The sequence below is a fragment of the Corvus moneduloides genome, chromosome 23 (assembly GCF_009650955.1).
Source record: "Corvus moneduloides isolate bCorMon1 chromosome 23, bCorMon1.pri, whole genome shotgun sequence".
NCBI lineage: Eukaryota > Metazoa > Chordata > Aves > Passeriformes > Corvidae > Corvus > Corvus moneduloides.
In genome coordinates this window covers 6338124-6356207 of record NC_045498.1, presented here as the reverse complement: position 1 = coordinate 6356207, position 18084 = coordinate 6338124, and the positions used below count along the sequence as shown (strand labels likewise).

Here is an 18084-nt window from a genome sequence, read left to right as displayed (position 1 = left end):
AGTCCCTAAGGGCGGCCTGTGGGGAGGGGGCGGGCATTCAGCGAAGGGCGGAGCCGGGCGGGTCCCGCCGCTGCCGCCGCCACCTGGGGCTGCCGAGTCACGGCCGGGCACCGGCACCGGGCCCCGGCTCCGCGCCTCCGCTCCCCGGAGCCGCCCGGCAGAGCCCCCGCGCCCAGGGCCCGCGCCTGGAGCCTCTGCGGAGCCCCCTCCCCGGGGCCCGCGGCCCCTGTGGTCTTTGGGAGCCGTGAAGGAACAATGGCGGCGCCGCGCCTGAGGGAGGCCCGAGCGGGGCCTGGGCCGCGCCCGGCCCTGGCTGGCTGGAGGGTGGCGGTGCCACCTCGCCCGGCGCTGGGCTGGGTGCCACGGGCCTGCCAGGGGATGATGGATCTCCCAGAACAAGGGTCGGGCAGTGATGGGCTCGATGTGAGGAGTGCGGGTCCCAAAACGGCGTTGAAACTGGCCCAGGAGGGTGCTGCGCCCTTGGCTGTATCATGGGGGTGTTTTCTTAGTAGTGGAGCTCTAATTTAGCATCGGAGCATCACGGATTGGTTTGGGTTGGAAGGGACCTGGGAGATCATCCCATTCCAGCCCTGCCATGGTCAGGGACACCTTCCACTGTCCCAGGCTGCTCCAAGCCCTGTCCAGCCTGGCCTTGGACACTTCAGGGATCCAAGGGCAGCCACAGCTGCTCTGGGCACCCTGTGCCAGGGCCTCACCATCCTCGTGGGGAAGAACTTTTACCTAGCATTAAAGTTACTTTGTGCTTCGTCCTGTCAGAGATCACCAACTTTTGGTCTCTGTTCGGACGCTTAAGCTGTGAATCTGAGTATCAGCTTTACAGTATGTCATGCTGAGGGAAAACAGGTGAATTCCTCGCCTTTGGGGTGTTTTCCCTGGATGTTAACACTGATGGGATTTAGTAAGAGGTAGCAAAAGGGCTCATTGTGTTAGCTAAATTAATTCTTAAATTGCTGCTTGAGCTATTACCCTGTCTAGAGAAAGCTCACTAGGTGTTCTGGTTCTGTCTGAATTGCCCACGGGGTCACAGAAAAAGGACCTGAATGTGGATCTTTCTGCATCAGGGTTGTCTGAAGCCAGGGCAGTGCTTTGCATGCCTGGGAAAGGGGTTTTTTTGGATGTTGTTTAGGAGTTTCTGAAATGGGTGTCGGGATATTTAACTTTATTAGGCCTAAATAAAAGCTGGGAAAGGGCTTTGATGTTAAAGCAGTTTGATGTTAAAGCAGTTTGATATTGGATGTGAGGAAGGTTCAAGCTATGCCACAAATCCAAACCTTTCACAGGTGGCTTGAAAACTATTATTGTGCCCTGTAGCCTGGGCTGGCAGGAGGAATGTCCTAAAATTTAAGTGAACTGGGAGTTCTCTGCATATATTCTTGCGTGATAAATGTTCCTGTCACCAGCAGGTGGCTTTATCCCTATTTCTGAGCACATTTCTCCCCATTTCTGGGCACTCCTCAGGCTGTGCTGTGCCAGCTCAGCACTTGGTTTGTAACAGCCTCAGAGCAGAGAGGCTGAGGTGTAATTACAGTGCTTTAATCTGAACTGCCTGAACAAAGAGGGCTCAGTTCACAAAGCACCGTGAATGCTGAGAAGGGACTAATGTTCCTCCAGTGCCTAAAGGGGGCTTATAAAAGGGAGGGAGAGGGATTTTATATGGCAGGACAAGGGGGAATGGCTTTAAACTGCCAGAGGGCAGGCTTGGAGTGGATATTAAGAAGAAATTCTTTATTCAGAGGTGGGTGAGGGCCTGGCACAGGGTACCCAGAGCAGCTGTAGCTGCCCCTGGATCCCAGAAGTGTCCAGAGCCAGGCTGGACGGGGCTTGGAGCAGCCTGGGATAGCAGAAGGTGTCCCTGCACCATGGCAGGGGTGGACTGGGTGGGCTGTAAGGTCCCTTCCCACCCACACCATTCCACGATTCATGCTATGGATTCATAAGGTGTCCTGGAGCAGTTTCCATGGCCGTATGTGAACAGCAGGCTGGTCCTACAGTGGCAGAGGAAATGCCACAGGTGCCTGATTCCCTGGTGTTGGGTTGGATCCATCCTGTAGAAGAAGCTTTGTTGTGGGATGTGGCTGCAGAGCTGTGATGTCAACAGTTACTGGTTCTGCATAGTCTTCCACATCCCACTTTTCAGAGTCCATGTTCTGCTTTGCTGCCCTTTAGCTGAGCTGCCAGGCCCCCAGCAGCTGGAATGCCCCAAGGGAGGTGTCCTGGAGCGGGGCAGTGCTGGCAGTTGGATGTGTCTGTGTCCCTGGGCACTCTCTGAGCTCAGCCCGTGTGAGCTGGGGTGAGTGTGGGCTCCTGACACTCCACAGATAAGGAGCCGTTCCCTGCTCACGCCTCTTGGGCTTTTTATCGCTGCTGAGTTCTCATTCCTGGCCCCCCCACACCTCCTTTGCTATTGGTGTGAGGGCACTGGGACATTTTTATAGGGAGAAGGAATCATTCATGTGTTGGTGCTTCATGTACCGAGTGCACGATGCCTTCCCGCTACCTCAACTTCCGCTGCAGCGTGCCCTGGCTGATCCTTTTCCTGGAAACTCTGTTCCTCATCCGCTTTTTCTTTTGCTTCCCAGATGTTGGTAACATCTACTCACCATCCAGCTTCTACCCAGGTGAGCCTGGCACCCTGCTGGGAAAGGAGGGACAATCCCTGCTCCTGTTGTGCCCTGCAGTGGGGGTGGGACTCAGCGGGCTCTGTTGGTGAGAAGTAGAAAATGGTTTTATTGCTCTTTCAGCACCAGGAGGGGTGGGAATTTATTTATGTCAGAGGTATGATGGGGATCCAAGACTGAATTGCATTTTTGGTCAGTTTTCTGTTGGGTTTTTCGACCTCTCAACCCCCATCTTATGGCATCCATTCAGATCGCTCTGTAAGAATAAATTCAGGGTTAAGGATATTGTTTCTCTGATTACTTATGGATTGGAAAGAAAACTCTGGAATTCTTTCCAAGTACTAAACAAAAGTGGCACTTAATTTTTTATCTGAAGGCTTTTTAGTTAATTGTGATTTTTAACTGATTTTTTTTTTTTAACCAGAAATCCAATCTGCATTAATAATGTCACTGCTGTCTTGGTTTTTTCTGTCCTGCAGAATTTCAAGATGTCAACCACATGGTGATTTTTGGATTTGGCTTTTTCCTGATGGTTCTGAGAAGATATGGCTTTAGCAGCACCGGACTCAACTTCCTGCTCATTGTTCTTGGTGTCCAGTGCTCTGTGCTGGTAGAAGATTTATTAGTTTTCCTCAGGGTACAGGAAAGTGAAGGTGGTATGAAAAGGTAATGAGCTGGACTAATCCAGAACTGCTGATTGCTCCTCGTGGAGGTGAATGCCTCCTTATAGGGCCTGTTTGGGAACGAGCAGAGTCACGTTTGGAGGCATTTCAGAGGGCTTTTGGTTTTTAAGTTCATTGTTCTGTGTCGTTCCTTCTTTATTGCCCTGGTGTCACCCTGATTCTGAGTTATTTTCCTTTCCTTATTGCAGCCTAGCAAAGGCTGTGGTGAGCATGACTGCTGTGGCCATCTCCACTGGAGCTGTCCTGGGCAAGGCCAATCCTGTGCAGTTAATTGTGATGAGCCTGGTGGAATTAATCATCTTCTATGTGAGCAGATGCATCAACAGGACATTCCTGCAGGTACCCTGGTGGGGTTTTCAGATACATGGGGGAAAATGTCACTGGAACTTTGGAACAACTCTGTCAGGAGCTGCAGCAAAGGCTTTGTGTGGCCTGGATTAGCCCACAAATGGTGAATATTCTGTTGGTACAGGTCCCAGACAGCCTCACCCTGATGCACGTGCACCTCTTTGGAGCCTACTTTGGTGTGGCAGTCACCTCCCGTTTCCCTGAGCCGCCCCCAGGGCTGGACAAGAACAGGAGCACCCCAAAGTCAGACCTGTTCTCAATGCTGGGTGAGTCCTTGGCTTTAATGCCTCAGCTGGAAGAAGGGATTGCAGGGAGGCCATAGGGAGGGTTGAGGGTTTTGAGTGCAAAATGCAGCTCTGCATGCAGCCAAGTACAGAAACTGCTGCTCTGCTTCCTGCTGTGTGACAATGGCCGTTTTCCTACCTGGCCCAGAGGCCACTCCTGCCAAAGCTGGGGCTCAGTTGGCTTTTGTCACCTCGGCATAAAGGCTACTCCAGGTTAACTGCTCCTTCTCCAGGTTCAGCACTCCCTTTCCTGGCCAAGCTGTCCCCCTGGGCTTGTCCAGGCCTGCTGCTGAGGGACTGTGTCCAAAGCTGAGCTCACAACTTGTACTTCAGCAGAGCTCCCAGGTCCCAGCTCAGGCTGTTTGGCCAGGTGGTGCACAGAGATATAAAGAGGCAGTCCCTGCTGGTAACATAAATAAAAAGATAAAGCCTGGTGAAGGGTGGGGAGTGTGATATAGGCAGGCCCAGGAGAGAGGAGCTGGGGGAGGACAGGCTGAGTGTCTGGGACTTCCATTCCTTTTCTTATGGAAGCAATTTGGTGTCTTTATTATCACAACTTCTGTAGTGCAACTGCCACCAGCTGAACTCAGAGCTTCCTGCAGGGGTCCACAGAGTCTCATTCTCAGTCAGTGTTCGCCCAGTTTAGGGAATACAACATTTAAATGCTGCTCTTTCGTGTCCCTGGAGTTCTTGTTTGCTGTTTATTTCCAGAGCTGAGCAGATCCTCATAAGAATGCCTCAGTAGATTTTATAGATATCTGTATTTATGACTGACTAACTGCCTCATCAATGGGAATAGGATGAACCATCTCACTAGTCCTCAGTTCCACCATAAGTTTAGAGTTGCTGAAATGGCCTCTCCAGTCTGAGGCAGGGTTATCTCTGCCTTGGTGCACTGAAATCATGGATATTAGCAATGGAAATTGGATTTCAAGGAGCCCAGACAAGCTGGTACAAAATCAGTACCTGCCAGGGCTGCTGGAAACTGGATTTGTGCCTCGTAGTGACAGTGCCTGTGTCACTTGTTAGTCTTGGACAAGAACACATCAGATGTCACTGTCAGGTGGATTGCACAAGGGTCTGGTACCTCTGTGGGGTGGGGAACACAACATCAGTGGGTGGAAACAAAATATAACAAGTGGACGATGCCAAAGGAGCTGCTGGTTGGTTGTGTTGGTGTCTGTGCACAGCCCAGGGGCACGGCCCGTGTGGGATCAACGTGAGGTGCTTTGAGGCCACCGACCTCCCTCTGCTGGCTGGCATTTGCTCTGTGCACGTGCATCCCTAGGCATGCATGGAAAAATGCATCCTGCCAGGCAGGGCACTTGCTCTGTGGAGCCTGGGGTTCCCAAGTGCTGACAATTAGGGGCACAGAAGCAGAAGAACCTGTTTTCATTCCTGTTAGAGAAGCCTGTGTGGTCATGGAAGGGTGACACTGACAGTTCCTCGCTGGGATTGGTCTTAGGGGTGGCTCTGCTTTGGGAAATGTTAGGGAATTACAGCACACTGTGGGCTGGAGACAGGCAGTGATGGGTTCCCTGTGGTTCAGAGGGTTTCCTGTCCTTGTCCCCAAGGCACTGTGTTTGTCTGGGTGTTCTGGCCAAGCTTCAATTCTATCCTGGCTGACTCCAAGAAGGAAGCAGTGCTCAACACCTACTTCGCCCTCGCAGTGAGTGCTGTGACTGCCTTCATGTTGTCTGCTCTGACCTCCAAGGATGGCAAATTCAGGATGGTAAGGACGAGGGAAAACCCTGCATGAGTTTTTTCTGTTAAAAGAGATTTCCTGTTACCCTCAGTATACACTAAAATACAAGAACTGTTAACTGAAGCCAAGTCTGGGATTTCAGCCTGACAGTCACAGACTCACAGAGTGGTTTGGGTGGGAAGGGACATTAAAGATCACCTCATTCCACCCCCTGCCATGGGCAGGGACACCTTCCACTACCCCAGGTTGCTCCAAACCTCATCCAGCCTGGCCTTGGGCACTTCCAGGGATCCAGGGGCAGCCACAGCCTCCTCACCCTCCCAGGGAACAATTCCTTCCTAATATTTAATCTACACCTTCCCTCTTTCAGTTTAAAGCCATTGCCCCTTGTTTTATCACTACAAACCCTTGTAAAAAGTCCCTTAACTTCCTGTTCCTGTTTTCTTGTACAGACTCACATCCACAGTGCAGTCCTGGCTGGAGGGGTCACTATCAGCTACACAGCACACAGCATCCAGCACCCTTGGATTGCCATGATTTTGGGGCTGCTTGGCGGTGTCATCACCATCTTGGGATCTCACTGTTTACAGGTAATGCTCAAACCCTGAAATGGTTCTTGTATAAGCTGTATAAACTTCTTTTCCAATGCAGGACACTCCAAGGGAAACCTCTTTCCCAAACTGGGAAAGCTGAGGTGTTCTGAGCACAGTGCAGGATTGCAACTTGTGAGAGCAAATTCATCCTCTAGATCTGCAACAGCTGATCTGCAATTACCAGCTTGTGTTTCTGGGTATCAATTTAACCTTTTTGTCTTCCCAGAGGTGTTTTAATCCTGCTTTCAAGCTTCAGGACACTTCTGGAGTTCATTTCACTTTTGGTTTGCCTGCTGTGCTTGGAGCTGTGGCTGCTGTTGTTCTCTGTGTCGTAGAAAAAGGGATTTCTACACAATGGAATAATTTATCCAGGTACGTAAATTCTTGTATTAAATAGTAAAGATAAATAATCATTACTGCAGTGTGCCGAGAAGAGTTCTCAGTCATCCAGAGAGCCTGAATGTCATCACAGATACATTGTTTTATATCAGGTAACCCAAGATAATCCCTGAAGTACAAAAAAAAGTCAGCAATGAGGAATTTGAGAGTTGAGCAAACTTTGGGTCAGAACTTTGACATCAGCGTTGGGTCCTGTTTTCTGTCTCTCTTTTTGTTTGATATTAAATACAGCAGACACAGGAGATGAAGGCTGGGCATGTGCCTCCTTCCAAGGCTCATTTTAGGGTTTGGGGAGCTTAGGAGGGAGGCAGAAATCAGAATGCAGCATGAAGGCCTGACGCTTCTCATCATGTTCTTAACGGAACAAATTTAATGAAGTTTTAATACCAAAAGATGGACAAAATATATCCTCCAAAGTCTGTATTAGGCTTCTGGTGTGCTCCTAAAACATCTCCCTGCAGCTGCACAGGTTTGAGAATTACAGTTTCTGTGAGAGGTTTTGATGTGAAATGCTCTGTAGATACAGATTCATTCATGGTCTCAATGCTGAATTCAGCAACTGTAAAAGGTGAAACACTTTTCTTGCTTTTCAGTCTGGGTTATTTGGTCTTTGTTGACGTTGGTGCCTTCTGCCAGACCATCAGCACTGCCTTGATAACAGGTCTGATTACAGGTCAGTACTGAAAGCATTCCAGGAATTTCTTTATTTCCTTGGAGCAAGTTTCTATGGGTAAGTTACTTGTGGAATCAATGGAAACATGAATGCCAGGGACTCTTCCCAGCCAGGCTTTTGAAGGAGAAGAGCTGTTTTGCACAGAAATAACCCAGCAGCACCATTCTTTCAGTGCTGAAGTTTTATTTTAACCAAGGTTTAACAGCTGCCTTCAAACTGCAGACAGGAGAGGTGTGAAGATGAAAATACTTCCACATTTGGGTATTGTCTTAGTGACAGAAGATGCCCCAATCTGGGGCTTGGCGCTTTTTGGGCCATTTGGTGCAAATGTGCAAAGTTTCAATAACATCAGGAGCTGCCTCAGCCCAGCTGCAGCCCTTTGATCAGGAGATTTTGAGATTTTGGGGACTTTTTGCTGCTTTGGGAGCAGCAGCACTCAGGTGGCTCCTGTGGGATGCTCTGGTTTGTGGCAGCTGCTGCTTTTCCACAGCCCCTAATACTGTCTGGAGTAGCAGGGAAATGGCCAATGAAAATTGTTGGGAAATACACCCTACATTGATTTTTTGGGTGTGTTCTAATTTATTTAAACCTTTGCATTACTTTAAATGTAATGAAAAATGAACAGATTTTTAGAAAACATCCATCTGAAACAACCAGACATTCGGTGTTTAACCAATTGTTTAAAAATCCAGAGATTCCCATCAGAGATCCCAAACCAGCAGTGCTGATAAGCCAGATTATTTTAAATACACAGGCACTTCTCATGCAAGAAATTCATCATTTTGATGTATTTTTATAATCTAGCAGCTTTTAAATGGGGTTTTACCTAAAGTAATTCATTTTTAATATCCCACGCCTTGATCCTGGCAAGCCTCTTTTTTAAGGCCAGCTTGAGCCAGGGGGCTCTGCTGAAGGATTTAGGTCTGAATTTGTGGTTTGATCTGTTACATTTGGATAAATGTTACCAAAAAACCCTCCTGTTCTACACAATCCTCCCCTTTCCCTGCTGTTTATGTTTATTTTGGGGGTTTTTCTTTTTACCAACAGGTTTAATCTTAAACATCAAATTGCTTAAGACCGTGCATGTCTCAAAGTACTTTGATGACCAATTTTATTGGGAGGTGAGTTTCAAAATCATGTCAGATTCCCTGGGGGGGGGGGGTTCATTTAGCACCTTGATGAAGAACTCCAGGTATTTGAATTAAAAGTAAGGAAAAAAAAGGGTTATTCCTTTTCCCAGCACATTTTGATGCACAAACACAGGCCTTTAGGTGCTGCTGTGAGGCTGTATCTGAATTACAGAAATAATGGGTGAAAATAAGCTTCTAATCAGATTTTCCATTGGTTTAGGGGTTTTTTTTTCTGTGATGGTTTGATATGTTCTGATAGAAGAATGTTTGTCTTCACAGTTTCCCCACTTGTCTGTTGGATTTTGAATGGAGGATCCCAGATGACAGATAAGACCAAGATAAGATTTTCCTCTGTCACCAGAAAAACTGAACAGCTATGATGGGTTCAAAGAGCACTGAAATATCAATTCTCAGGCCCACAAAAGCCACTCCCATGGACACTCAAAAAATTAAACTGTTCTAGTTATTCTTGAAAGATGCAGAGTGTGAATTCACAGATGCAAACTTAAAATGCATTCAGCTTTTCTGCTTTGTTGGCCTTGCCTAAATATTTTTTGTAAGATACGTACAAAAAAGTTGGCTGCATTCATGGTTTATCAATCCAAATGCTTGGAAACATTAAACTATTTTTAGCTCCCGAGTTTACAAGCCAAAATGATGGATTTTAAAGTGTCATTTTTCCAGGAGCACTTCTTATCTAGCAAAGCACTCAAGTTTTTAAGCTGAGATGATTCTGCTGAAGGCCTTGACAAGCCAGGATTTGATGAGTGAGCTGGAGCAGAGCCAGAACTCTGCATCCTGCCAGACTGAACTCCTGGAAAAATCTGGCATTACATGGCTGGGGTTGGATGTTGGGAGGTTCTGATGGCAAGAAATTCAATGGTGGATGGTGCTCCTGCAGTCCCTGGGGTTTGCTGCCAAATGTAAAACACAAACAGAGCTCCAGGCAGTGTCTGGGAGGGGACAGCCTGGAGCAGCACAGGGGCACTGGGGGAAGGGGCCTCAGTGCTGCCTGCACCCAATTTTGGAAGTGCAGGGACTTTGGGGACAGAGGATTCTCTGAACCCTCATTTTTAAGTGAATTGTAATCCTGGTGTTTCCTACTTTCAAAAATAGTTGACGTAGAAAATCTTCCAGAAGTGCTTACCTAATAAAGGAGTGAAAATGTGGCTGTTTTTCTTTCTTCAGCACCCTTGTGAGGAACGAATGAGGGAACTCGTGACAAGGCTGAGTCCTTTGATGAGGCTCACTGACCTCATTCATTCACTGGGATGAGCAGATCCCTGCCCTTACAAAGGGAGGCAGCTTCCAAGGAATGCAGACTTGCAGAGGAAGGGCCAGTTTTCCTTGTTCCCAGCTCCCAAAAGAGCCAGCAGGAGGTCAGCAGCTGCCCACACCTTCTACACACAACTGTGAGTTGTTACTTCCCAAAGACTTCCTCTTTATCACCACAGGATAAAAGAAATATTCAGGGATGGGGGGGAAAAAAAAATTCCCAAACTACCAGAGTTCTGTATTACACAAGAAAAGCCACACACCAGCAAGCTTTGAAATTGGAGAAATGGTTATATTGTCCAGATATAGGAAATATTTAATAAACATCTGTTAAAAGGTTGTTTTAAAGCATTTTGAGTAAGTTTTGGATTGTAAGTAACATCATAGAAACAGCTGGTTAAACACATCCATATTCCACTCTCCTTTTATTTGTAACAAACATCATCTTAGAAAAGTGACTCCACTGTTGTCTGTAACAATTTTACATTTCTCAAAAACACCACAAAACTGAAGTGGACATACAAGAGTAAAAAAAATAAACAGAATAGAGCTGGGTTTAGTGCTTTCAGCTTTCCTTGATTCTCTTTGGACACAATGGAAGGTTTACAAAATGGTTTTACAAAACTTTGGGGGGTGCAGTCAAACCCCAGGGCACTCCAGGGGCGCTCACTGCCACAAATCCTCTGTGCGACCAAACTTGAAGACCAGGCCCCTGTGTGAACACAACCAAGGGACACCACAAATCAAATTCCTCTTGTTTTAAACACGGGATTTCAAGGAGCAAATCGGGGTATTTGTTAATCCAGTTCCTGAGTGAAACCTGTGCAGACAGATGCCAGTTTATTCACACAGGTCTGGTTACAAAACAGGACTTCAGGACCAACCAGATCACAGCAAGTTTCAGTTTTTTATCATTAAAAGCCAATTAAATAGGAAACAAATAAAAGAGGACAGTCTTACCCAAAAAAGATGAATGCATTCTGGAAAAACACAGCTATTCCTGGGTACACCACTGGTTTTTCTAAGAGAAAAAAATCCCCATAATTTTTTTCTGAAGTCATTTTCAAGCATATCCCATTCCTGACATGTCATTTTCCCTTGTGCTAATTTAGCAGAGAGGCTTTGGGAGCAATGTGCAGGAACTCAGTAATTTGTATTCTGGGAATAAGTGTTCACCCAGGGAATTATTCCCTTAAAACTGCAGCAGTTTAATTATATCCATGGAGTTCCCAGTCTGGGCAAGAGCTGGGTTTGTAGAGGAAGTTTGTACTTAGATCAAATCCATCCCAATAGTAATAATATGGGATAGTGGTGTGTAGGGTTAAGAAAATATTCAAACTGGGCCTGCCCAGAAACCATCTAACTACCAGTTCTAAAATTCAGGAGTCATTTAAAACACCTTAAACTTTCAAAAATAGGGTCAGGTCTTACCTTTAACCACGTAGCCCCCAAAAAGGATCCACATGGAAGCAATGAGGGACCCAAAAGCCATCATGAAACCGATGAAGAGCCAGATCCGAGCCCCTGGAATGGGATGGGGGATATTCTGTGCCTGTGGGACACCCCAGCCCCACAAACCCCCCCTGGCACAGCTCTTGAGGCTCGGTGTCCCCATGGCTGTGCCCCCCAGCCCAGGTACCTGTCTGGCCCAGGCAGCCCTCGCTGTAACTGTCCCCCCGCACCTGCCCGTTGGACACCGCGTTGATCCTGGGAAAACAGGACAAAAATGGGACTGAGCCTCTCCTTTTAAAGCACAAATTAACTGCTGGGAGCGTGGTGGATCCTTACATCAGGAATGCAATGGTGGCTATGACCCCACAGGCATGGTAGGAATGGTTGAAGTCTTCCACTTGAGGGTATTTCACAGCAGCATCGATGATGATCCACCAGCCTGTGAAAAACTGGGGGAAAGAAGGGAGAACACAATGGCTTAAAAACGACATCAATGTTTAAAATCACCCTTATAGTCTCCAGCCCAGACCAAACTGGTAACACCGTTAGTTTTGCTGTCAGTCTGGGATCCAGCTGACTGCCAAGCCAGGGATTTATCCACTCCAACCGTTCATTCCTAGGTAGAACCGTGAAATTTGAACAAAAAATGGATGGAGGAAACCAGGCCAGATTTTGTCAGTAACTCTGCTGCTACACACAGGGACAATGTATCCCTGTTCTTTTCGCTGGAATTGCTAGGGTTGGAGCAGCCCTTTAAAATCATCAATTCCAAACCACCACGTTCACCACTAAACCGTGTCCCCAGCTGCCACATCCACGGTTTTTTTAAACACTCCCAGGGACAGTGACTTCACCACTGCCTGACCACCCTTTCAGTGGAAAAATATCCCCTTTTATCCAACCTAAACCTCCACTGGCACAACTTGAGGCAGTTTCCTCACATCCTTCCAAAGTAATGCGGGAGAAGAGACTCCCAAACTGCTCCTAGTTTTTATCTTACGACAGAAAAGCCACAAGAAGCCAAAGTCCCGAGCACGGTGGGGCCGTACCAGCACCCCCGCGGCCACGGAGGCGATGGTGTTGCGCTTCTCGCCCCAATCAACGCACTCGGAGCACCGCAGGCTCTCCAGGAACCCGGACATGTTTCAGCACTGCCAACAACTGCGGGAGGAAGAGGAAGGTTCGCTCTCACAGGAAACCGGCGGCAGCGGAGCGCAGCTCTGCGCGGGGGCACAGCCGAGGGCCGGCCGCAGCTCTCGCCCGAGCCGGGGCCGCGCCGTGCCCGCCGCACCGGGCACCTCCACCGGCGGCTCCCGCCGGGACGCACCCGCGCACCCCTGACCCGCGCACCCCGCACCGCACCCCGCGCAGTCACGGGGCGCGCACCGCGCATCCCCACGCACCTCCCTTCGCACCCGCACCCCCCGCACCCTGCGCAGCCCCGTCCGCGCATCCCCCGCGCATCCCCCGCGCATCCCCGCACCGTGCGCGCCCCCGCGCATCCCCCGCGCATCCCCGCACCGTGCGCGCCCCCGCGCATCCCCCGCGCACCGTCACGGGACGCGGCGGCGGCGGCGGCGGCGGCCGCGCGCAGGCGCAGCGCGCGCGCGCAGGCGCGGGGGGCGCGTCCCCAGCGCCGGGGCGGGAGCGGCGTTCGGGGGTGGGGCGCGCGTGCGCCGTGAGCGCGCGGGTGACGCAACGGGAGGGACGTTCTGGAAGGTTCTGCGCCGGCCCTCAGTCGCTGCCGGGCGGCGGGAGCGGGCGGTGGCGCGTCCGGGTTGCAACTCTGTTGCGGTTCTGTCCTGCTTCTATCGCGGCTCTATCGCCTATCGCGGCTGGCGCAGCGGGCCCGGCGCTATGGGAGTGACTCACGAAGCGGGGCTCTCCCCTCAGGACCCGTGCGGGGGCAGCCCGGCCGGCTGGAGCCGGTGAGGCGGCGGAGCGGCGCGGGCCGGGGGGCAGCTGGCGGGGAAGGGAGGCGGGAGAGGCCGGTCGTGGTGGCCGCTGCGGGGTGAGGGCCGTGAATCGCTCACGGGTGGGTTTTTATGGGTTTTTGTTTTATTTTATTCCAGGAGCGCCCAGGTGCCTCAGGGGAACCAGCGCGGGGCGTGCCCGGCAGCGCCCAGCGGTGAGTGAGGGACGCCTGAGGGCTCGGCGGGGGTGGGGGTCCGGTAGCCGCGATGGGCCCCCCATGGACGGGGCTGGCCACGGGCCGGGAGGGGGTTGGCGATGCCGGGCGGCGCTTCGGGATTTCTCTTCTTACCGTTCCAGCCGTATGACCTTGGCCCTTGCGTAGAGGTGACGGAGTGAAACTTTAACTGGGGTAGTAGCGAGAGAAGGGCGTCTGACGGCTCTCACGGAACATAAATTACAGATTTCAGTGAGGGGGTTGGATTTATTGCCTAACCTCGCTTTGCACTGAGCACTAAATAGAAATGCCGTGTTAAAGCAAGCTTCCCTAAACTGTAAACTGGTTACGTAAGTCAGGGCTTAAGTCTGGTGATAAGATCCTTACCCCGAGTAACCTTTGTAGCTATAAAATGGCTGCCACTCCAGGGACAGCCATTTTAATTATTAATATAGAGCCGTAATGAGCGCTGCGTCCCGTACGAGTCACGGCCACGGAATCATCGCCCGGGTTTTGCACTGTTTGAGTGGAATGTTTTTAACAGCAGCTTGTTGCACACACTGGGATGTGTGGAGCTGTGTGCCAGGAGTTTTATGACATGATGTAGGCAAGATCTTAGCTGCTTTATACTTCGAGTAGGTACTTTCATTTTCCCTTGTTGGAGTAAAAGCCTCTACAGAGCTGTAGCAGAAGACTCTGATCTGGAAGGCAAATGGTTTTTTTGTGTTGTAGATGTAAGGGGCTGCATTTAGGATAGATGGAAAATAAAATACTTTGAAATTGTTTTCAAGAATGTCAAGGTTTTCCTCCTTTTTGGGTGAAAACATGTATCGTAAAAGGAATTACACTTAAAAGCCACACAAAGTTACCTCTCTCCGAAATTCCACACTGAACTATTCATGGTTTAAACTGAAGCCTTTTTGCATACAACCTCGTATCTCAGTTTTCTGCCTGACTGCAGCAGAGGGAGTTGCAGAACTCAGTTGTTACTGGAAGATGCCTGGGGGTTGTTGGGGTGTGTAATTACCCCTGCCCTCGCTGCCCGTGTGTCACCGTGTTTGTTGTTGCTGAGGAAACCCCGCGGTGCCCATAAATGCTGACCTTCCCCTGCTCCCCCCACAGGAACAGAGACTGGGCACTGCAGAACAGCAGCCAAACCCGAACCAGCCGCTGAGAGCATGCAGAAGACAAACGCTGGCAAAACGGACGACATGACGGATTTCATGGATGACCTGAGCCTCAGCTCGCCCAAGAAGAGGGGCTCGTCGGTGAGCTCCAAGCGGAGCTGCGCCAGCTCCTCCAGCCGCTCCTCCAGCCGCTCCTCGTGCAGCTCCCGCTCCAGCAGCTCCTCCTCGGCCTCCTCGCGCAGCTGGAGCCGCTCCCGCTCGCGCTCCCGGGCCCGGCGCAACGGCTCCCGGCGCTCCCGGCGCTACTCCCGCTCCTACTCCCGGAGCCGCTCCCGCTCCCGCGGCTACCGGCGCTACCGGAGCCGCTACCCGCCCCGGCACTACCGGCACCGCTACCCCCGGCACCGCTCCCGCAGCCGCTCCTGGTCCCGCGGCAGGGCCTACTACAGGCGGTCCTACTCCAGGAGCAGGTCCCGCTCCAGGGGCAGGAGGTACTACGGCTTTGGGAGAACCATCTACCCCGAGGCCTACAGGAGCTGGCGGAGCAGGTCCCGGACACGGTCTCGGAGTAGGTCACCTCTGCACCTCAGTGAAAAAGGTACTTTGGGGGTTTTTTTAAGATTTCCTTTGTGTGAGAGCCTAAAAACAGGTTTTGTTTGAAGCAAGCAAATTCTCCTTTGCTTGGTTGGTTTGTGAAGCCCAAGTGAAGGAAAACATTGGTGTGGTTGGACAAATGTATTTAACAAAACTTGTTCTTCAGAACGTTATTGGCACTGGGGACAGGCTGTGACGAAATCAATCCCAGATGATGCTTGCGTAGATGCAAAACCTGCAGATTTTAGGCTTGTTTGAGTAGCTACATGTGGATTTTAGCATGACACAAAGCACTTTTTTTTTATTCCTTTCTCTTCTAGACAAGAGGGAACTCCTGGAAATAGCAAAAGCCAATGCTGCCAAAGCCCTGGGAACAGATAACATTGTCCTGCCAGCGAGCCTGAAGATCTCTGCTCCTGCCAAAGAGATCAAAACCGAGAAGCGGGAGCGTGAGGAAGCCACGGAGTCAGCTGAGGTAAGTATGGAGTGTTCTCCCTGAAAAGGTAAACAGCTCTTAGACTTGTCTGCATGGCTGTGTTGTAGCTTAACTGTGGAGGTTGTGCTTACAAGTTCAAACTCTTGGACAAAAACTTCTCCAGAAACCTCGAGGCTTTGCCTTAAGCTGGAAGCACAAAGGCCCAGTCAGAGGTGGTTGATCCCCTGAGTGTCCAGTAGGGACAGGTGGGGAAGGAGGGGAGACTTGTTCCTTTGACTTGTTCTCCTAATGGGATATTTCCCATTAATTCCACTAGTTCATGCCTTTCTGACCTAAAACCAGGAGTCTCCTTGCCAAACCTAGTGAATAGTTTGGGTTTTTTTTTTTTTTTTTTTTTCCTTTTTTTTTTAAGGTTAAATCTCTCTGCCTTTTTTAACTGTTAAAAGTTTTTCATGTGCAACAAAACTGTTTCCCAGAAATTCCATGCCCAAGCACACAATGCATTTTACATACTTTATTTCTGTCTTATAGAAATCATGACTATGGTTCCAGACATGAGGAAGAAAATCTGGTGGTAATTAAGGGACTTTGTGGGCTGTAGCTGCTGTGAATTGAAGGGAGGGAGAAACTGGAGCAGCTTAAAGTGCATTTTAGTTTGGTTCTGTCATGGTGTGTTACCCTGAGCACAGTAAATACAAACCTGCAGTAACTGCAGATGCTGCTGTTGGAAAGGGAAGTGAATTTGCTGAGGGTTTGACACAAATGGTACAGGCATCCCTTTCATAAATGTATGCAATATATTCCAGATGTTGAGAGAGTACAGAAGAAGAGGCCTGCATCACTTGCAGATAAGTTTATTGTTGTTCTCCAAAGCTCTGCAGGATGGTTGTGCAGCACCTGCTGCCACTCGCTGTGGCACTGCTCTGCTGTGGCAGCTCGTGCTGAGACTTTGAGTCCTTTCTGAGCCGTAACTGGGGCGTGGAATTGCCTCCATTCCCATGGGAATTGGCCCAGCTGCCTTGGTCAGATGCTGACTGCACTCAGTGGGGCTCAGCACTGCTCTGTTGTAGCTTTACAGCTACTTTAGATTAAATACCTGAAACGCTCCACAGAAAGTTCTGCTGTGTAGTGACTGCCTGCCCTTCCCTGGGTGAGGGATCCCCACTTAAGCTCTGTGTGCTCTTCTTTAGCAACCTGGGAGTGCAGCTGAGGACGTGGCCAAGGGTGGCATGGAGAGAGCAGCCATACAGAGGAGCATTTCCTTCAGCCCTAATGTAAGTGGAATTCCAGCGCTTCAGCCCTCCTGGCTCAGGCTTTTCTCAAGTAAAGATCTTAACAGTGGTGACAGAGGGAATTTAATGTTTGATAATGAGTTCTTTGGAGGAGGTGGTAGAACACTGTGAATACACCTCAGCAGTGTGTTTGAAATAGGTTTTTACCCTCAACCTGAACAATTTAAAACTAGAACTAGTTTAAAACACACCTTATTTCAAGTTCCACATTTTAGTAATGCAAGCTCAGGATTCAGGGATTTCTCCCATGTCAGATACGTGCACGTGATTGATTCCCAGTATAAGCATCAGGAATTCCAAAACCTGGAGAGAAAACATCTACATGATTTATATGATCAGTACATACAAACCCTTTGAAGAGTGACAGATTTTAGCACCTTTTCTTACAGGAAATGTCTTTTTTTCTTCCAGAACACAATGGCCAAGCCTGCCCTGCAGAAGCCAGTGAGCCATGTTGTTGTTAAGGAGCCAGTCGTTTCTCCACCCAGAGAGGATGACAGGAAGGGAAGCCCCTATGGGCAGTGGGTTCCTGTCAAGAAGGAGGAGAAGAAAACATTCCTGAACTTCTCACCCAAAAGCTCCCTGTTCCGGGCACGCTGATGGGAGTCACTGTCAGACTGCAGCACTTCACACCCCTCAGTAGAGAGCTGGAGGTTGCTGATGGGCTTGAAGATTTGTTAATACTGAGTATTTATTTTGAGGTCTTAATTTTTGGAATCTTAGGTTTCTCTTTCAGATAGAGAGCACACAGATCCAGAAGCCACAGATGGGAGTCTTGTGTATATTTGTAAATATTTTGTAATGCTTTATTGGACTAGAACTTGCAGGTGGGTAACTTTTTCTAAACCATAGTTGAGTAGCTGTTCTTTGAACACCTGGATTTACATTGTGTAACTGTTTACTTCAAGTGAATAAAGTTTAGTTTTGCACTGGCTGAGTGTGTGAGGTGTTAGACCTGTGCTCTACGTGGTTCTTTCTGGGTTTAGCTTGCACTTGCCCAGCTCCTCTCACAAAGTGCAACACAGCAGAGCTGTTGGGTCATTCCAAAAGTGGATCCTGCCTCCTTCAGGGCCTCTTCCTTCCCTGGGTACCCCTCTGGAAGTGAAAATTTCTGTAGGATTTTACCCGCTGCCACAGAAGCCATGGCCCTTCCCACTGTCACATTGTCCCTTCTGCTCCTTCTGATGCCAAACTCGAGTTACTACAGGATTGTATTTATTTGGTTTGCTTCAAAAGCAGCCTCCAAAGGCCCCCTGTGAGGGAGGAAGGAAAAGGTGCAGGGGGGCCAGGAGCGTTCCAGACCTCTGCTCCAGGAGAAAGGAGTTC

The 18084-nt window shown here is 49.6% G+C and overlaps 3 protein-coding genes across 5 annotated transcripts; 2 read left to right on the top strand and 1 right to left on the bottom strand.

The window, feature by feature from the left end:
* The first annotated feature begins 44 nt into the window (after positions 1 to 44).
* On the top strand, positions 45 to 9623 carry RHCE (Rh blood group CcEe antigens). The gene is made up of 11 exons (XM_032132625.1): positions 45 to 469; positions 2601 to 2639; positions 3119 to 3305; positions 3511 to 3661; positions 3795 to 3936; positions 5529 to 5686; positions 6112 to 6249; positions 6479 to 6624; positions 7245 to 7324; positions 8372 to 8445; positions 8734 to 9623. The coding sequence occupies exons 1-11, from the start codon at positions 256 to 258 to the stop codon at positions 8758 to 8760; spliced, it is 1356 nt and encodes a 451-aa protein (XP_031988516.1). The 5' UTR covers positions 45 to 255; the 3' UTR covers positions 8761 to 9623.
* A 377-nt stretch (positions 9624 to 10000) lies between these two features.
* Positions 10001 to 13617, bottom strand: TMEM50A (transmembrane protein 50A). 3 transcript variants are annotated; one of them, XM_032132629.1, is made up of 7 exons: positions 13445 to 13617; positions 12231 to 12342; positions 11518 to 11630; positions 11369 to 11436; positions 11161 to 11253; positions 10690 to 10750; positions 10001 to 10441 (listed from the first exon to the last, which is right to left on the bottom strand). In XM_032132629.1, the coding sequence occupies exons 2-7, from the start codon at positions 12321 to 12323 to the stop codon at positions 10396 to 10398; spliced, it is 474 nt and encodes a 157-aa protein (XP_031988520.1). In that variant the 5' UTR covers positions 12324 to 12342; positions 13445 to 13617; the 3' UTR covers positions 10001 to 10395. The 3 variants fall into 3 exon arrangements, with proteins under 3 accessions (XP_031988520.1, XP_031988519.1, XP_031988521.1); XM_032132628.1 differs by lacking the exon at positions 13445 to 13617 and adding an exon at positions 12733 to 12793; XM_032132630.1 differs by lacking the exon at positions 13445 to 13617 and adding an exon at positions 12703 to 12721.
* On the top strand, positions 12904 to 17692 carry RSRP1 (arginine and serine rich protein 1). The gene is made up of 6 exons (XM_032132626.1): positions 12904 to 13109; positions 13254 to 13309; positions 14432 to 15034; positions 15351 to 15505; positions 16657 to 16740; positions 17170 to 17692. Exons 1-6 carry the CDS (start codon positions 13039 to 13041, stop codon positions 17356 to 17358), a joined length of 1158 nt encoding a protein of 385 aa, XP_031988517.1. The 5' UTR covers positions 12904 to 13038; the 3' UTR covers positions 17359 to 17692.
* The last annotated feature ends 392 nt before the right edge of the window (positions 17693 to 18084 follow it).

Bases quoted from the DNA above. Each gene is read 5' to 3' on its own strand.
- RHCE (XM_032132625.1), top strand. From the start codon at position 256: ATGGCGGCGCCGCGCCTGAGGGAGGCCCGAGCGGGGCCTGGGCCGCGC. The intron at 3,306-3,510 runs GTAATGAGCTGG...TCCTTATTGCAG, and splicing joins AGTGAAGGTGGTATGAAAAG to CCTAGCAAAGGCTGTGGTGA. The intron at 3,662-3,794 runs GTACCCTGGTGG...CTGTTGGTACAG, and splicing joins TCAACAGGACATTCCTGCAG to GTCCCAGACAGCCTCACCCT.
- RSRP1 (XM_032132626.1), top strand. From the start codon at position 13,039: ATGGGAGTGACTCACGAAGCGGGGCTCTCCCCTCAGGACCCGTGCGGG. The intron at 13,310-14,431 runs GTGAGTGAGGGA...CTCCCCCCACAG, and splicing joins GTGCCCGGCAGCGCCCAGCG to GAACAGAGACTGGGCACTGC. The intron at 15,506-16,656 runs GTAAGTATGGAG...GCTCTTCTTTAG, and splicing joins AAGCCACGGAGTCAGCTGAG to CAACCTGGGAGTGCAGCTGA.
- TMEM50A (XM_032132629.1), bottom strand. From the start codon at position 12,323: ATGTCCGGGTTCCTGGAGAGCCTGCGGTGCTCCGAGTGCGTTGATTGG. The intron at 10,751-11,160 runs GTAAGACCTGAC...TTTTTCTCTTAG, and splicing joins TGGGGGCTACGTGGTTAAAG to AAAAACCAGTGGTGTACCCA. The intron at 10,442-10,689 runs GTAAGACTGTCC...GTGTTCACACAG, and splicing joins AATGCATTCATCTTTTTTGG to GGGCCTGGTCTTCAAGTTTG.